The sequence below is a fragment of the Rhinolophus sinicus genome, linkage group LG07, assembly GCF_036562045.2.
Source record: "Rhinolophus sinicus isolate RSC01 linkage group LG07, ASM3656204v1, whole genome shotgun sequence".
NCBI lineage: Eukaryota > Metazoa > Chordata > Mammalia > Chiroptera > Rhinolophidae > Rhinolophus > Rhinolophus sinicus.
The window spans coordinates 20,313,955-20,333,507 of record NC_133757.1 but is presented as its reverse complement, the minus strand read 5'-3'; the positions used below and the strand labels follow the sequence as shown (position 1 = coordinate 20,333,507).

At 44.8% G+C, this 19,553-nt stretch overlaps 1 protein-coding gene across 1 annotated transcript in view; it reads left to right on the top strand.

Moving 5' to 3' along the window:
* Positions 1 to 19,553, top strand: part of SORCS3 (sortilin related VPS10 domain containing receptor 3) — a 538,724-nt gene that overhangs the window by 236,868 nt on the left and 282,303 nt on the right. The window contains exon 3 of the mRNA XM_019725085.2: positions 1,008 to 1,107. Within this exon, the coding sequence (XP_019580644.2) occupies positions 1,008 to 1,107 (100 nt within the window). The remainder of the gene's footprint in view (positions 1 to 1,007; positions 1,108 to 19,553) is intronic.

The window sequence follows — 19,553 nt, the reverse complement described above, 5'->3', positions numbered from 1 at the left end:
CAGAGTCAGGAACTGAGGTTTAAGGCAGAATGAAGGCTCCCATGAAGTCAGTTGACCGTAGAGAAAATAAACTGAACTTCGTGACTTTCTGAAGCTCAGGTGGGGGAAGTTATGTGAGTCTAGCCAAGGAAGATGGTAACAGAAAGAGGATGAGACCCTGATGATACTGCTGGTTTGGAAAAGGAGGGAGGTATGTATGGAGCAGAGGTGGGAGAAGGGAGGTGAAAAGTGGCAGGGAGGTGGGCTACTTGAATCTCATTATGTGACACCCATCCTCCTTCCTCCATCACAGAAGGGTGAGATCGGTAGGAAGGAGCCTAGGAATTGGCCTGCCTTTGTTCTCTATTTTGGTATAAGGTCAGGTCCCTGAAAATTAGGCCCAAATGAGCAGCAGGTAGCCAGTGGGATAATTGGAATGATGAACTATTGGCAAGCAGTTCAATGTCATTGGCTGTTCACTCTGACAACCATTGCTCCTATGTGAAGCCTCAAACTGTCTGCCTGCCATGGCCTGATTTGGCTATTGGTCCCCCCAAACTCTTAGGTATGGCTTCCTGCTTCTCAGAGCGTCCCCTTGCTTCAAGCTCAGTGGTGGGGGCGTGAAATTGGTTGCCCTTCAGTGACCTCAAGTGACAGTCCAGCCATTCTCCCTATGGCCTCCTTGCACAGCTCCTGCTGGTGGGAACGTGTGCCATGCAGAGAACCAGGGGCTGGGCACGTGGGAGGTGCCCTCTCCTGCAGCTCCTTTCTCAGCACATCTTCACAAGAGGCAGAAAAGTGGGTCTCTGAGAAAGGCCAGGAGCAAAAGTGAGTGAGCCTAGGTAGTGAGCAGATACATTAGTCTAATTGCTCTTCTAAAAGTGATGGGGACTTTTATCTCTGAAAAACACTTTTAAGCACTCATATGATTTGGGAACAAAGGTGCTGGTCTGAGGGGAGCCCGGTTCTGCTTTAAACACAATTCCCCATCTGGTAAAACAGTCTTTCCCTTTCTCTCTTACCTGCAGATCAACGAATTATGGCACCACCTATGAAAAGCTGAATGACAAAGTGGGTCTGAAGACTGTCCTCAGTTACCTCTACGTCAATCCCACCAATAAAAGGAAGGTAAGAGGAGAGGTCAGTGGGTCTGGCTCATTCCCTGCATGTACCAGGGCTGCCTAGGGCCAGGCATTAAAAAAGAAAAACCCAATAGCCATGGACTGGCTTCTAGAGGGCCTGCTTTATATGTCAAGGTCATCACAGACACTGTTTGTAATTCTAACAATAGCCGTGGTAGTAGTCGTAGAAATCATAATAACAACAACAGTGAAACTGTATAACCATGTAAGGGGTTCCTTTGTGCCAAGGAGGTGCTAAGTGATTCTCACACCTCATCTCATGTCTCCTCACAGTGAATGTATGGGGTTAAAATTACCACTGTCCACATTTTACAGATGAAGACACGGAAGCTCAGAGAGATTATGTAATATTCTAGCCTGAAGTCAGGCAGCGGCAGTAGGTAAATAACATCTGGGATTTGGGAATGGGTCAGCTTGACTCCAGAGCTTAGTCCGTCTTCAGCCTCCCTCTTGGCTGGTCTATTTTCACAGCATTTCTCATAAACAGGGTATCGGTTTCTGCCAAGGGAAAGATAGGCAGCTCCTGGATTCATCCTCTGGATCCAGAGCTGCTTCTGAGGCACAGGAGAGTGGACCTGGCTCCTCCAGACCCTGTGTTTCTCTGTCTTTCCTTTTGACTTAACGGCCAGGATGTGGATGAAATCACATATGGTCAGACTTCCGTCATGGAGTCCTACTGGGAAGAGGGGACCTGGATTCCATGGAATGATGGGCAGTTTTAGAAAATAAATGCTGTGCAATATATTGGCTTTGGGGAGAAGTGATCTTTCTCCAGCTAGGAAGGCACTGCTGTTTAGAAACTTAGGTAGACCTGGCCCCGATAAACACACCAGGCATATAAGAGGCTATTTCAGTGTTTCTAAAAGGCTGAAAATGGCACTCCCAAGCTCTCCTCTTGCAAACTGATTTGCATTCCCCAGTGGTTTTGCAAACCTTCCCTTCAGTGAGGTAAGCTCGGGGGTGAGCTTCAAACTGTTGTGCAAATGCCCCTGATCTCTGACTCCAACTCACTTGAGTGCAGGCTGTGACTTAGAATGTTGATTGTCTATGCTGCTCAAAGCAGCTTTGACTCAAATCCTTAGCATCACAACTCAGCCCCGCCCCTTCTCCCCACTTCCACCTCCGATGTCCCTAAATATCCCCAGCAAAGGGTGGAAGCAGATGTGGTGAATCCTGGTTCAGTGTGGCTGATGGATGCCCAAAGATTCAGCAGCTCCAGGAGTCCCCAGACCGGACACTGTGCCCACCAGTCAAGCGCCGAAACCCTGATAATCAGGATGGCTGTTCAGGCACCTGTTACTGGTTTTAGCTCAGTAGTTTCGCTTTTCTTTGTCCAAAAGCACTGCCATGTTCACTCTGTTCGGTACTGTTATTTGAATTACTGTGTGTTAGAGCTGGAAGCAATCATAGATTTCACCAATACAAACAGTTATTAATCATTTTTGAACTTCAACTCTTTTGCAAAAGTGCTTAAAGCTCTACACTTCCTTTCTAGAAATATGCCGCTGCACACAAAAATTTGAAAACAATTTTTAGGGGTTTGTGAATAGCTTGAATCCCACCCATGGACCAAAGATCTTCATAGAGTCTCAGTTAAGAATCTTTAATCTATACCAATAGACTCATTTCACAGATGAGAAAATGGAAGCCAAAAAAGCCCAGGTAAGTGGCTTTACGTAGCCAGGTAAAACAAGGAGCCAGGTCAGAGCCTGGGACTCTTGACTTTCAGTCCAGATTTCTGTGTTTCAGACCACACTTTGCACCTTTTCCTCCTGTACAGACACAGCATAGATTTAAAAATTGATGATCTAGTCCTGATTTGGAGGCTTGAGACAGTTGCTTCATGACTTTGAATTAAAGCTTGGTACCAAGTCCATGATGGACATGTGATAAAACTTGATTGAATTGAGTCAGTGATGATCTATCTCAGTTCTCTCTCTACCCTTCTCCCTTCATAGAGAAGGAAGCTGAGTCCCACAGAGGACAAATATCCCACCCAGGTCACTCAGCTGGTGATGAGCTGAGTTGGCAATTGGTTCATGACTCCTAGTTTAAAGCTCCTCCCATCCCACACCAGTGACTTGGGGTCAGATGGAATCACAGGGTGTGTATACACTTTGAGAGAAGCAGGACGTGGCTGTTTGACACATAGCAGGTGCCCTTCAGTCTGATCTCTGACCTACGTCTGGACCACAACAGAGTTAACCATATTTTCATGTCGATGATAGGTCAGCCATCTTCATGAGAATTTCCCCAAATGGTCTATGAAAGAGTCACGCCTCTTTCCACCCATTTTGGTAGTCATCTGTCAGGTACATTTCCTGTTGGATTCCTACTCATAACAATGTTTCTTTTGGTCTTTGCTGTTTTTCTCTATTCCTGATGGTTTTAACTCCCCTTAGCATAGCCTGGAGGTGCTCAGAAGTGTGAGAGAGGAAGGTTAAGGCAGATGCTGAGGGTTGGAAGGGACATAAGCGAGGTTTGGAGATCACTGGCACAGAAATGCCACCTCCACTTCTCTGTCGCATAGGCGACATGGGCTCTCTGGGGCTAATTCTCCCAGGAATGATTGCCTGCTTAACAGTTGCGTCTATTTAGTCTGACTTCTCTGAGAAACACCACCAAAGCACAGTTAAGTCCCACCTACAAGGCACTGTCACCGCGGCAGAGAGATTTTCTTCACTCAGATTGGGGGAAGACAAATGACAGGTTAATGCCATGGAATTATTATTTTTTTAAAAAAATGACAATGGTAATTAATTGCATAAGGAGACTATGTGATTCTGAAGTGCTTTCTGAATCATCCAAGGAAAGATGAAAGTAGATTCTGTTTCAATTTATTGTTAAGTGTTTTTTATTGTATTCTGAGCCTGTACCTACTGACAATGCACAAATATTCTCCATAGGGACTTTCTCCTAATCAGAATATTCAGTTTCCCAGAACTGCCCTTTTCCACCCATGTAGACAAGATGGCAGTTAGACATCAAGGAAAATACTCTTATTTGTTGCTTTATTGGTTTAGTGCTCTGGGTCATTATGACTGAATGTATTTCTATTTTTTTAAGTATCTTTTTTTTTAAGTATTAAACTTCAAATAAGTCATGAAGTTTAAACCTGTGGTTATCTGGGCTCTCATCTCAGCTTGAATTATGCAAGATTCCTTTGATTCTCTCAGGACCCCAATTATCTATAGCTCCCCATGTTCATCAACCAACTAACAGTCCTGCTCTCCAGCAGATTTTTCGGTTAATCTTATGGAAACACTTTTCACCTAAAGAGTTATTTATTTAACAGATGGCTACTCCTTTCCTTTCAGGCTCTGAATATCAGAGATCGATTGCCTTTGGCAAGATAGTAAATTGTGCTTGTGTTTTCGTAGTTTTTCCTGAGGCTAATTGTTGATTTTTCTAACACTTTTTTGACAACATAAAATCTCTAAATGCAGATAGCTAATAAGCCATTAGGTTGAAGGTAGGAATTTTAACATATCAATAGTTTCCTTCAGTAATAATCTTAGCATTAATTGAGCACCTACTACCGTGTTTCCCCGAAAATAAGACCTAGCCAGACAATCAGCTCTAATGTGTCTTTTGGAGCAAAGATTAATATAAGACCTAGTCTATTTTACTATACTATAAGACCAGGTATAATATAATGTAATGTAATGTAATGTAATGTAATATAATATAATATAATATAATATAATATAATATAATATAATACTGGGTATGACATAATATAATATAATATAAAATATAAAACATAATATAATGTAATATAATATAATATTGGGTCTTATGTTAATTTTTGCTCCAAAAGACGCATTAGAGCTGATTGTCCAGCTAGGTCTTATTTTCGGGGAAACATGGTATACTAAACTTCCTTTCAAAAGCTTAATCTATATAATCTGCAATCCTTCCATCCACTTTAGAAGGCAGGCAAGATAAGAAAGTAGACCCTATGCATATTACCCAGAAGCTCTACTACTTGTAAATGGTAGTTCAGTGACAGCATGTTCATTGGTTTTATTTGGGGGATAAATTAACCAAGCGATATCCAACAGTGCTGGATTCCCTTCAGGAAGTTAAGGTTTGCACTAATAGGCTCTACTAGACTTTCTCTAAGGGAGAGTATTGATACGAAGTGCTGGGAGCTGTGCTAGTTGAAGTTGCTCTAGACCATCCTGTGTGGTGGCATCAGCACGAGTTTAGTGACCTTGACCTGCCCTGGCTGTGTTTGATGTGAATTCTGCATCCCTCTCTGCTTGCCTTTCTCTGACCACTGGCCAATTAGCTCATTGCCTTGGTGATGTCTGAGCCTGGCATTTTGAACACCAGGAGCAGTTGTGTTAGTTCTAGAAGCAGGTATGTGCAAGGTTTGCCTCTGGAAAAGGGGACTCTGCTATGGTGGGGTCTGAGCTCCAGGTCACAGCTTCTCCTTCCCCTTGTAGGAGATAAGTGACCCTGGGTCTCTAAAACTCATTACTGTTAGCTGACTCTTGACCTCAGGCCCATGCAGAATGGCATGTGTCAAGATCAGGCCTGTGTTTAACAGATCTGTGCTTTGTACAAAGAGGCTGAAGTCCTTGTGCCTCAAAAAGAGAGGGGTGTGGTTCCCATGGGTGTCTATTTCAGAACAAATCTTTGTGTGGATAGGAAAATGCAGGCATGTTCTGGCCTAACTGCTCTAGCTCAAAAGTGGCTGCCACCTGCAGATTTGGAAACAGTGGCTTGGAAATGACAGAAGACAGAAAGTTCTGATTGCCAGGGAATGAGACCAAAATACTGTAGGGTAGAGGTGTGTGTGCCTTTGTGTGTGTGGGGAGGGAGGGGTTGGGGGGAGGCTGACTGTAAGTTCTGCCATTGGAATAGGATAATGACGTCTTTTTATTGAGTTCCTGTAAGTTCCAGCTACTGTGCTAAGTTCATTTGCACACTTTATTATCAGTTTCACTACTAATCCCTTGAGCCTGGTGGTTTTATCCCTATTTGAGAGGTGATAAAACTGAGGCTCAGGCAGCCTCTTGCTTCTTGTAAAGTAAGAGAGGGTCCAGGATCCCCACTTCACCTCTGTCAGGCCACAAGGGCCACACTCTGATCTAATACAGGTTGGCTGCCCCTGCCACAGGTATAAAGACCAGGTGGAGTGCAGTCATCACTCTATGAGTAGTAACTCCGTTGCCTGGGGTTTTCTGCCCATTTGTGTTAGAAGATCAGCAGTTTTGGAAGAGGGGAGGGCGTGCTAGATGCTCCTTTTCTAATTGATTTATCAGTGAGAAGGTAATTACTTCCAGGCTACTCTGCAGAAATACAGTGGGGATTAGTAGTCAGGTTTCTCTGATGAGCAAGCCACCTCTGTCAAGCGGTTAAGAGGCATTGTGTGTATGGCTAGATGTTGGTTGTTCCTGTGTCATTCTCTTAATACAACAGGATAACTCTGAGCTCTCTTTGACACCTTGGCAAACCTCTAAACAAAGCAAAGCACAGAACTTGAGAGGATTGGACTCCTGCTTTCCCTGACCATGTCTCCTGCGATTGTTAAGAGGGTCAGGGAAAGTAAGCTCTAGGGTAGTATGCTTTCAGCTCACAGATATTAAAACCTCTACTAAAGCAAAGCAAAAAAGAGTGTGGAAAGAAAGATGATTTTAGGCTGTTAAGCAATTTGTTAAATGTCTGATGGCTAGCTCTGAGCAAAGTATTTTGGAGGGGTGAAGGGAGGTTCCTGCTTTCAGATATATGCAGTCTATCTGGGAAGACATGTTGCACAGAAAAACAACTGCATGCATAGACCTGGGATCTCAAATTCAAATGCATACAAAGTCCAGGCAGGTGATACCATTGAGTGATGTGGGACAGGTGGCGACTGAGGCAGCCTCTGGAAAGGAGCTGTCACTGATAAGCAACAGATGACTGTTGTCATGGGAGAATAAGGGCCCAGTGCAGCTATGACATATTGTCATCATTTTCTGATTTTCTTAAGAGATTTCCTCTGTACATTTTTATACGAAAGTTCTGTATTTTGAAATGTTTTAGATAAGCTAGGATATGGAATTCAGGGAGTGGGGGCTGGCAGGCTGTTCAAAATCTACTTCAATCCTTTGTATCCAGCTGGCATCCAGTGCCATATTGTTTTTTTTTTCCATCTCATCTTTTTTTTTTAATTTATTGGGGTGACAATTGTTAGTAAAGTTACATAGATTTCAGGAGTACAATTCTGTATTACATCATCTATAAATCCCATTGTGTGTTCACCACCCAGAGTCAGTCCTCCTTCCATCACCATATATTTGATCCCCTTCACCCTCATCTCCCACCCCCTACCCCCCATCCCCCTTACCCTCTGGTAACCACTAAACTATTGTCTGTGTCTATGAGTTTTTGTTTCTCATTTGTTTGTCTTGTTCTTTTGTTGTTTGTGGTTTATATACCACATATCAGTGAACTCATATGGTTCTCTGCTTTTTCTGTCTGACTTATTTCGCTCAGCATTACACTCTCAAGATCCATCCATGTTGTCACAAATGGTCCTATTTCATCTCTTCTGACCGCCAAATAGTATTCCATTGTGTATATATACCACAATTTCTTTATCCATTCATCTATCAAAGGACATTTTGGTTGTTTCCATGTCTTGGCCACTGTAAATAAAGCTGCAATGAACATTGGAGCACACGTGTTTTTATGTATAAGTGTTTTCAGATTTTTTGGGTAGATACCCAGGAGAGGGATTGCTGGGTCATATGGTAATTGTATTCATAATTTTTTGAGGAACCTCCACACTGCCTTCCATATGGCTGCACCAGTCTCAGTGCCATATTCTGAGTAGTAAGTCCATCTCCAGGTGAAAGCTGGTAGTGGCAAAGTGGTCTTTGGGGCCACAAGGGAACACTACACAGCCGCTCTTGCTGGGGCCTGAAGTGATACCTTCACGATCTGCGTGAGAGAGAAACGAAGTCCAGCACGGTTCACCAAGTCCTCCCTTTGACTCAAAGGAATCACATAGTAGGTCCTGCATTGAAGACCTCTTGTGTCATGTAAGGGTAAGACCACCAGAGCAGGAGTAGGAGGCAGACATCTGCTTTCTGGTCCTGAGGAACTGCGTGTTCTTGAATAAGCCAGTCTCTTCTCAGAGCCTCCATTTCTCCACTCATATAATGACAACGTCAGGTCCTCCTACACTTTTTGAAGTTCCTTCCATCTCGGGTTGTCCGGATTGCACCATTTGGACAGTGCCGCTCAGAGCAACATGAGGATATGTAACGATCCATGGACTTTGAGCTCAGTGGATAACCAGTTGGAAGACATGATCCCCGTAGGTTCTGCGGCCACATGTGGGCCAGCTAAGCCCTCCCATCCAGGCCAGCTTTTCTGAAGGTACAGTTACTTGGTCAGAAGGTGGAGGTTCCTTTACACCTGCTGGCTCTGCTGGTGAAACTCAGAACAGCAGCCGCCTCTTCAGTGGCCCAGTGAGGAGTCCCGTCAGGATGAGCTGATGCGACCTCATGTGAACATCACTGCCCCATCTGCCACGTGCTGCCCTCCTCCGGTGGGGAACAGACCTAGAGACACTTTCTGGATCTGTCCTGGCAACCCAGGGGGCAAGAACCCCAAGCGTCCCAATAGCAGGGAGGGACGAGCTCTGCTCCCATCCTCACTTCCTCCTTCATGGCCGCCCACTTGCTTCAGCCTCAACCTCTCTGTGGGCGCTGCCTTTTCCCTTCAGAAAAGGTGCATAATAAGCTATGTGTTAAAGAGCAAGAGAGAGAAGTCCCTCTTAGTGCTAATATCTGTGTCTGTTTTCAAATGTAACACGTGTCTGTGATATTAGTGAGGATGATGATAACAAGCTAGCATTTTCTGAGAGTTTACAGTGTGCCAAAATCATGCTTAATGTTTTATATGAATTAACTCATTTAGTACTTCATCAGCGGCCCTATGATGTTGGTACTATCATTATTCCATTTACAAATGATGAATTCGCCACTGAGACGCTAGTGACGTGCTCACATTTGGTTGCTGATGGTCACTTACGTTGGTCTAATGTGCTCATCTAACTCACTTTCACTCACATTTAATTCTTAGATTCACTGCATGTTGGAGCTAAAGGGCCTTCAGAGACTGCCTGTGCGGGCTCTCATTTAACAGAAGAGGCCACGTGGGGACTGGCCCCAGGTCACAAAGTCATTTGCAACAGCGCTGGTGCTGGAACTGGGTCTATGGGACTCCTAATCCAGTGTTCTTTGCCAAAGGCCTGTTGACAGCTGGAACACTCAGATCTTATGGGGAACCCTGCCTGGGTCCAATGGCGAATGCGAGCAGGGAGCAGCTGGGGATATCTCCTTCCCAACAGTCTCACTGAATGTGTGTTATAGCTGTAGGGTTCATGCAAGCATCCATAGCTTCACGGTTCTCTGGTCCCAAAGCCCTCAGGATACTGCAGTTGGAATCACATTTCAAATGAACCTGGATGAGAAACCAAGGACCTGGAATCCAAACTGCTTTTCCAGGTTGGAAGCACAGAGTAGTGGAATGGCGTGCCTGAGGCCAGATGGCTATCAGAGAAGCGAGAGGCTCGGTCCTCTGGGGAAGAGATGTCCAGGAAGGAATCAGGATTTTCAGTGCAGGGTTTTCTCTTGATTAGCTGTGGGACATTGGGAAAGTCATTTAAATTCTTTGAGTCTTTGTTTCTCAATCTGTGAAGTAGGAATAAAAGATCATTTATCTATCCCCTCCTTTTGGGAACAACATTAGGGTAAAATGAGAAATATAATCTTGCTTTGCAGGAAATAAAATCCAGAAATGGAGGGAAGATGTGACTATTCAGAAGGAGCTGGCATCATGATGACAGACCAGAAGCCAGCCTCTGTGGCTCTGCCCTGGTGCTGACTGCAGGGGCTCCTGGGCCTCCCCTGGGGGGTGCCTGCATCTTGGCTTCCTTGGGGAGGATGTAGCTCCCAGAACCCTGGTTTTTTAAGAGCCTCGTGTCCTGCCCTGTCCAGGAGGCACACTGCTACCTTCTTTTTTCCAATCTCTTCCCTGTCTCTTAAAACCAAACCTGCTGACTGCTTGAGAAAGATTGATGATTCGGCTGGTGGAGAGAAATGATCCCACACTTGTTAATTCACAACCATCTTGTTTCTCTTGACTCATAAATTAACAGTTACCCAGAGGCCAGAGCAGTTTTTCAGGAGATGCATTTAGGGGAAAATATGTGAAAGGATGGAGTAGAAGAAGGAAAAGAACAGAACTTGGACCAAACCTGCCTCTTTTACTGATTCTGTGTCCAAACCTTTTTATTCTTGGTTATGTCCAGAAAGAGAACCAGAATCAGAAAACAGGAGAGGTACAAATTTCCATCTGCCTTTGCAAATTTCCATCTGACCCAGCAAAGGAGTGGATATGAAGTGTGGTTCAATTCAAACTAATCACTTAACGGAAAAGGCAACTAGAGTAATTCTTGGAAATTCACTCTTTAGTCACAAAGTCCCTTTCTCAGCAAATATATATATATGTGTGGTTCCCTGTATAAATTACTGCAGTGTGCTCTAGCCAAGAATTTATTTAAAGGCTCATTAAAATGATTACTAGTTTTTTTCTTTTGCATTTTATTTGGAAATGGGAAGAATATAAACCTATAGCCTGGCTTCTCTCCAAAGTGCCCTTTGGGGTTTGCATTGAGTAGATCATATTTAAAAAAATAAAGATATGATTTGCAGTAAAGATTATCCAGGCATTTAAAAGGAATAATGGAAATTAGCCACTTACTGCACTTCTTAGTGGCTTATGGCCTAACTTATTTGTTTTAATTTGATTTTTATTGGTTTTCGGTTGTATGTGTGTGTGTGTGTGTGTGTGTGTGTGTGTGTACACGTGTTTACATATGCATCTGTGTGTATACAGAAGATATTCAACAAAAGACATTATGAAAACTTCAGAGTTAAGAAATAACAAAAACCCTGTTCTCTTCTGTGCAAACTCTGGTTTACAATGATCCAAGGATTTAAAGGAAGCCTATATTTCTGGATGGTCACATGAGATGCTGGATCTGTATGGCTGCCTGGCTCATCCCAAGGACTCTGGTTGACCACCATCATTGCTCAGTCAAGCCTGTGAGGAGGAATTCCATTCAGGGATGGGCGGCAGCCAAAGGTACAGACTAAGGCAGAGCCAGTAATAGAGGCAGAAAGACCAAGGACCCAGCCCACAGGAGAGGGCATTGAACCGCAGCATGAGGGCATCGGGCTGGATAAGAGAAAGTAACGACAGGACCGACATTGATGGGGCTTCTAAATCGGACCTGGAGGACCCGTGGAGATCATGGGAATTTTACACTTTGATGGCCTATAAAAAGAAAGACAATGCATCCCCATCTGAAAGAGTTAATACAGCATGGAGTCTGAAGAAAGATATCCTGTGGCATAATCAGCGCCAGTGAAAGGCAGAGGCAAAAATCGTCTGGAGTTGGGAAAAAAGCTTGGGATTTGGAGAAGAAGGGAAATAAAAAGGGCAATCTGATAAGGGAGTTAGGATGTGGAGGTCTTAATAGGCATATTCGGTTTAGCATTTGTAAATCGGGAGAGAAATAGGGTGGGACTAGATATTGGAGACTCCCCTACCAAAAGCTCAGGGGTGGACTTAGGACTCAGTAGGGAGCCATAGCAGGCGTCTGAGCAGGGGCTGATCACCTGAGCGCTGTGCATAAGAAATGCTGACAAGAGCCTCTTGGACGGATGAGGTGCCCGTGTTAAGCATTCCACTCCATCTCTCCTCCCCTGCCCTGGCCTCACCAAACCTTCTGGGTGTGTTTTCTGCACATCATGGGCAGAGCGATTTTAGCACAGAGCTTGGGGAAGGCAGGGTGATGTGCTCGTGTTAATGTTGTGATTCACAGTTACATAGCAAATGGATCTCGATGCCCCTGAGGTGGATATATCTGTAACGGAAAGTACCACCACCGCTAGTGAAAGAATTGACTCTATTTTTTTTTCTTCTTTGGTGAGCTCAGCCAAGCAGAGAGATAGCTGCTGGCATGCATGCTTCGCCCCCTGGCCTGTCCGCCCATTACCGGCACAAGGTCAGCAAGACAGACATCAATGCTTCACACACACTGTGCTGGTGAGCGTGTCCGCGTAACGAGGGATGAGGGATCCTCGGGCCTTCCAAATGGCTTGGGGCAGGTTTGCAGCAAGCAAGTCCCTGTCCCCACACATTGGGGTCTGAGCCAGCAGCGCAGAGTGAGACGCTGACCTCAGTGACCAACGGAGGCCTCTCTTGGTGCTGGCAGCCCTGTGCCAAGGGCCCCCGGCAGCAGATGCAGACAGTCAGGCCTGTCATTCCACAGCACGAGTGTAACACTGAGAAATGGGTGTAGCTGTCTCATGATGACCAAACGGAAGGAACCAGAGAGGATGATGGAGGTGTGAGAAATGCACATGAGAATCTCTCGGCTGCCAGAGACAAGAAAGGGTGCCGTTCAGTTTAGAAACTTGGCAGTTCTTCCTGGTTCCTTACTAGTGCCCAGCAAGGTGATACGATGTGGATGGAAGTGCTTCATCGCGCAGTCTGTGCCTCACCCTCTGTGTGACCTTGAAGATATTATTTAACTTCGCCAAACCTTAGTTTTCTCATCTGTAAATGGGGCTCACAATAGTATTTTAAAAGAACAAATGTAAGAACTAAATAACAATGTATACAGAGTGCACAGAGTTGGTGCTCGGCAATGTGACTTCTCCCGTCCCCCATTAAGTGAACCTCTCCTTGGCTTTGTCCTCTGCTCAATGATACCTCCGAAATCCAGGGACCCCATATCCACATAGCTGACTTTTCTGCCCTGGGAAAAGGAAGCTATTCTCCTCAAACTAGCGTTAGGCAAAGTCCTTTCAACTTCCCAAACAAAACTTGGCTCTTTTGCATGTCTCCTATTTCTCTCTCCATCCAGCCACCTGCCTTGTGTGCCGTCTTTTCTTACTGATCCACTGATTGCTTCTATCTTACTTAATGAAGTGTAAATTAAAAATAATGGGTGCCAGCCCTGGGCAGTGTGTGCTAAGCAAATTTCTGCCCATTATCACCCAAGCCCCATTAGGCAGATAGAAGTGGTGGCACAGGGATTCATATCCAGGTCCCCTGGCGTCTGCGCCCCAGACAGCTTCCGCAGCGTTGTCCCCCCACGAGCAGCAGCTCCATCTGTGCAGACACACATCCAGATTCATGGCTCCCTTTTGATGCTGTAGCCGTCATCTTTCTTGACACCCCACATGCATGGAACTCCTTGGGGAACACTGTGTCGGGCCCAGGAAACATGCAGCACATCAGGCCTGGACCCTACACTGGCAGACGTATGTAAGTGGAACTCTCATTTGGGAATGAGAGACACTGGCAGACGTATGTAAGTGGAACTCTCATTTGGGAATGAGAGCTAGGATAGGAGAGTCCGTGGCCCAAGACCTCAGACGCTGCAGTTATGGCAGCAGCTGCTAAGCTAGACAACAGGACCAGCTTGGACATTATCAACAACAACAACAAAAGAAAGCTAACATTTACTGAGCACTTACTGTCTATAATGCAAATGGTTTTACACGAACATTTTTTCTTTTACATACAAAAATATATAATGGAAATCTTAATACTATTATCCTCATTTTAAGAGAAAGGCCAGGAGGAGAAAGAGTGAGAATGACTCGAGGTACTTAAGGAAGTCGGGGGAGGGGAGCTTTTTGCCAGGAAGTCGGGGGAGGGGAGCTTTTTGCCAGGAAGTCGGGGGAGGGGAGCTTTTTGCCTCGGCAAAAGCATAAAATTGTCCCCGCTAGGGAATGGCCACAACAGATTGTCCAACTTCAAAACATAAGCGTTTAGTATGGAGTCTTGTTGGCCCCCTTGCCTTCGATGGGCACTGTCACCCTCCAGACCCTCTTTATGTATCTAAAAAAAGGAGTGTAGATATGCAGACGGATGTATTTCCTTCTAGTGCAACAATCCCATGGTCCTGTGCTGAGAAGTTATGAAAATGTTTACTGGTGAGAGAAGTCAGAATGCTACTGGGTTGCTGAGTTTTCTTAAACATAGACCAAACAACAGGCTGGGGTGGATGGGGGCAGGAAATAGCCTGAGGAAAATGTCTTAGCATTCAATAATTCACAAGAGCAAACAGCAGGGCTGGGCTCTGGCATTCCCACTCAGAAGCCCCCATAGCGTGGGGGCTGGCTGGGTTCCCAAGGGTCTATTTCCACTTGGGCAAGAAGCCACTTGGTGCAGATCTTGGCTCTATATCTTAGCAGCTGGTGGCGTGGACACATTATTAAATATTTCTAAGTTTCCATTTCCTTGTCTGTGCAATCAGGATAATACTAGTACCTACCTCACAGGCTGATGGGAGGATTAGATGAGAAGTGTTTGTAAGTGCTTGGCCAGTGACCGGCCCGTGGTACTCAGTTAGGAAATACTATGTATTGTGACTCTTATCACTGCCCAAATCTCAGGACAACTGGTGCCTATAAACGGGGTAGTCCCATGTTGGAAGTGCCCATTTATGAAGGGCTCTCAGCTTGGCTGGGCACTCATGGCCCTTTCTCGGGCATCGGGTGATCTGTTTGGTGAAGTGTGGAGCTGGTAGGTGACTGGAAGGTTGTCTGGTTCAAGCCTCTTGTTAACCTGATGAAAAAACGGAGTCCCAGCCGGGGGAGTCTCACTTATTCAAGGTCACACAGCCACTTAATGGCAGAACTACGGTTTTGGAAATCAGATTTCTGGCTTCAAGCCCAGTGCTCTTCTTATGAAATTGCACAGAATGAACAATGTACGACGCAGGCAGACCTGGGCAAACAGGCAGCTAAGGAAGATGCTGACAGCTAGGAACCTTGAGTCACTCAGTGTCTCTGTCCAGTAGATCTTGAGTTTCCAGGTCTCTGGGATTAGAAGAGGCCATGTCAATCTCTCAGACCAGGGTGACTGGCGGGGAACCTGCCCAAGGGCATGTGGCCACAGATAAGCCAAGTTGGACCCTGAGAAGCCAACGGCAGCAGAATCAAAGAGTCTGAGTCAATGTTGCACAAGGAGAGAAAAGGTCTAAAGTGAAGGTCAGATAACATCCAAAGCGTGAGGAAAGGCCCCAAACAGGAAGACCAGCCAGCAGGAAAGACAGGCCATGGAGTAAAAGGCAGGCCTGGGCATGGGCCTCCAGACAGAGACTGTGAGGTTATTGGCAGCACGTTTTTATTGGGTACCTTTTGCTTGTTGGGGGGATGGTAGCAGGAGTGGCATTTGAGTGATTAAAGCAGTCAGTGGGCCAGACGAGAAGGACAGTCACATAAGGGCAACAGAGAGATAGGATGTAATTATCCAAAGTGGTCTTTGGCCTGAACCTCGAACCTTCAATCATCCTGGGGAAGGCAGTGACAGCATATATGCATGGAGATTTCCTGACTCCACTCTGGACCTTTGGAGCACAGTGAGTTGATGTCAGAGCAGAATCTTAGTGCATAGGTTAGCTCCGGAAAGCCTGCTCGGAATAATAAAGGGCTGGCTTCCTGGTGTCAATGGCCCCGCCTTGATCCTATCACAGAGCATCAGCATTCAATAGCTCCGAGGAGACCAGCCTTGCAGACATGAAGTTGTAAAGAGTTATGTCTCTGAGGAGATTTCCTCAGCACTAATAGCTTCGTGACGTGGCTGTCTGGAGACACTGTCTTGCCTCAGCTGGACCCTGAGCCAATTGAAAATGGTTTGAAGTACTCTGTGTCACTCTCTTCCCTTCAGCAGCTATAAAGATTGTTTCTCTTTAGCCTCACAGCGGCTTGCCTATGAACTCATGCTTGCTGAGTTTACCCTGAAGTCTGAAGACAGGTACTTGGAGCCTAGACAATCAACCCCTGGAAGTGAGGGAGAAGGAAGCGGTGAGGAAGCAGGCCCTTGCCCTCGCATCCCCTCAAAAAGGATATAGTAGTCCCTCCTTGTCTGTGGGGATACGTTCCAAGACCCCCAGGGGACGCCTGAAATCACAGGTAGTACTGAACCCTACGTATCCTATGTTTTTGCCTATATATACACACACCTATGATAGAGTTCAGTTTACAAATTAGGCATAGTAAGAGGTTAACAATAATAACTAATAATAAAATAGGATTATAACAATATGCTGTAATAAAAGTTATGTGAATGTGGTCTCTCTTTCTCTCTCATCCTCTTGTGATGATTTGAGATGATACAATGCCCACATGATGAGATGAAGTGAGGTGAATGAGACGTTATTACGTACAATAAGGCTGATGTGAGCGCAAGCACTGATACCGTGACATTCGATCTGATAACCGAGACAGCTACTTAGTGACTCACAGATGGGTAGTGTATATAGTGTGGATACGCTGGACAAAGGGATGATTCGCGACCCGGGCAGGACAGAGTAAGTGGGATGGTGAGAGATTTCATCACATTGCTCAGAGAGTATGCAATTTAGAACTTATGAATTTTTTATTTCTAGAATTTTTCCATTTAATATTTTCGGACCTTCGTTGACCACGGGTATCTGAAACCTTGAAAAGCAAAACCGCGGATGAGGGGGGACTACTGTACAGTCAGAAATTTTCATTTATTTTCAGGAATCACAACTTTGACCATGCCAATCATTGCTTAGAAACTTTCAAGTGCTCCCCAGCATCTGTGGGAGAGTACACCTGTGTGGGATAGCAAGTGGTTCTGAGCGTAACTGTCCAGCCTTCTCTGTGTCCTGCTGAATAGTATCAGTTCTGTGACCTTGGACATGTTTTAAATGCTCCAAACCTCGGGCCATTGTCTACGAAATGAAAATCATAATACTTACCTATATCAGCTGGGATTTTTTGGCTCTACAAGGTACAGAAAAGTGCCTTAACCGGCTGAAACATGGGGAAATCATTACTTCACGTGATGAAATCTAAAGGCATGGCACTTCCAGGTTGTGAATTCATTGGCTCCTTGACATTGTTGAGGACCAGTTTCTTTCTGTTTTTTTGTGTTTTTTTTTTTTTTTTAACTTTGCCATTTAGAGTGTTGGTCTTGGTCCTCAGACTCTTTCCTCTTAATGTATAAGAGGATAGTTGTAGAGGTTGTAGCATCACGTCTGGACATGAAAATGTCCAGAAGAAGAATAGGAGACAACACGCTTTCCTAATGAGGGAACTGTTTGCAGAAGAGCACAGCTCCCAGCATTGCATCCCATGTGCATTCCCCTACCAGCGGTGGGCAAACTGGGGGAGCCAGAGTGGGGCCCAGTCTCCTCCAAGCACATACCCACAAGGAAGGGGATACCTCAACAGAATATAGGTTCCGTTAGGAAGGAAAAAGGAAAGGCATGGACGGATGTTGTCTAGGCAACCAACAATTCCTGCCATACTGCCTAACAAGGGTCTTCTGAGAATCAAATGAGATAAGCCATGTAAATCATGTAAATGTTAGCATTTTTCCATCTGTCCTATCTTTATGTCTTGACTCTCACTGATTTTTGTCCACTTCGCCTACCCAAATCTTACTACTCTTACAAAGTTCAGCTTAATCTTCTTTCCTCCGTGAAGTTTTCCCTGACATCCCAGTATTTCACCTCCGTTCTTTCTCCTAGATAGAACATCCGCCCCTGATTCCTGAAACTCTATAGCCGGTCTAAGGATTAACTGCATCAGATAACCTGAGGAAACTTGAAGAATATTGAATTTCAGACCTCATTTACTCTTGGAGATTCTGATTCTATAGGTCTAGAGAAGGTTAAGGACACATACTAGACAAAAAAAATAATCTCCTGTGTATTCCTGATGGATAGCCAGGTTTAGAATTAATTCCTAGAACTTCACATCTGGGCTTCATCACACACTGTAAAGACAGTGGGTAACTTTTCAAGTTCTTTTCCTGGCTGGATAGCAGGGACCGTATGTCATATATTTTTGTGCCCGTGGTTGCTTAACACACAGCCTGGGCACATGTCTTAGAGTAATTGTGTTTTCTATCAAGTTTTAGAATAATTGTGTTTTCGTTGAGTCTTTTAAGTGTAAGGATTAAAAAAATATTTTTTCAGATTTTTTCTGTGTGTTTGGGTAAGTGTATGCTCATTTCATCAACACACATAGTATTCTAAGAATTACAACACAAAGAGGTTTCCTGATTTATTCCTCTGCCAGTTCCTGCCAAAAAGGAAGATAGGTCTGCCTCCTCATGTTCAGCTCGTCTTGCTGCCCGGTGTTTCTATCGCCTTTGAGAATTATAACCAACTGGAAAGTCTGACTGTGATTTCCTTGAAGATTGCAGAAGCAGAAGTAGTCAAAATTGACCTAGCATTGCCTCTGCAAACAGCCAAGGCTGGGAAGGGGCACTTTTTGTACTGCTTCCTTTTACCTGTAATGATCTGAGCAACAAGTTACAGCACTTCTTGTTGGAGTCGCAGGGAGCTGATAGAGCCACCGAGTAGCAGAACAGTTGTTTCGTCCGTGAGCATTCCCCAAATGATTATGGTGTTTTGGGCACTGATGGGAACTATGAAGGAATAGTACATAAATAACATGCCCATATAACATGCGTATTATGTCCTGGGGGCCGGGCTAAGTCTTTAATCCTCAGAACAGCCCTGTGACCCTTGTGAGTTAGGCACTGTTACTGTCCCCATTTTGCAGCTGTGGAAACTGAGGCCAAGAGAGTTTGAGAACTTGGCCTCACTAAGAAGTTGATGACTTAAATTTTAAACTAAGGTTTGATTGACTCCAGATTCCGTACTCTGATCTACTACCTCTACTGGGGGTCTAGAAAACGTGCATCACTGCTTTCAAATGGTTTGGAGTCAATTTCATGGATTCTCAACTCTGGCTGCCTTCAGGATTCCTGAAGGAGCCTTAATCATATCATGCCCAGGCCTCCCCTAAGGGACTGTTTTAATAGATCTGGAGCAAGGTTCTGGATGAGTAATTTATAAAGCTTTCTGGATGATACTAAAGTGCTTCCATCATCAAGAACAACTGGTCTAATATATGGTGAGGAAGGAGAACTGACTCTGGGTGGTGAACACACAATGTGGTATATAGATGATGTATTATAGAATTGTACACTTGAAACCTATGTCATTTTACTAACCATTGTCACCCCAATGAATGGGAAAAAAATAACATAAAATTTACCACCTTAAAAAAAAAAAAAAGAATCACTGGTCTACTTGGAGTGAAGAAAAATTCATCCATGTGTCGAATATTTTGGAGGCTGTCTTGTGTCCTGGGCCTTTGCTTTCATGTTGGCATGCCCAGGAAGGTGGTAAGTGCAATGGGTCACAGAGGAAGGAGGCACTAACTCTACCTGGCAGGATAGAAAGGCTCAGGGGGTCGCTAATATTTAAGCTGAGTCAACATATCAGTAGGGGTTTACTAAGGACCAATAGTGGGAGTGGGTTGCTGGGGGTTTTCTGGGGAAAGGAAATAATATGTTTGA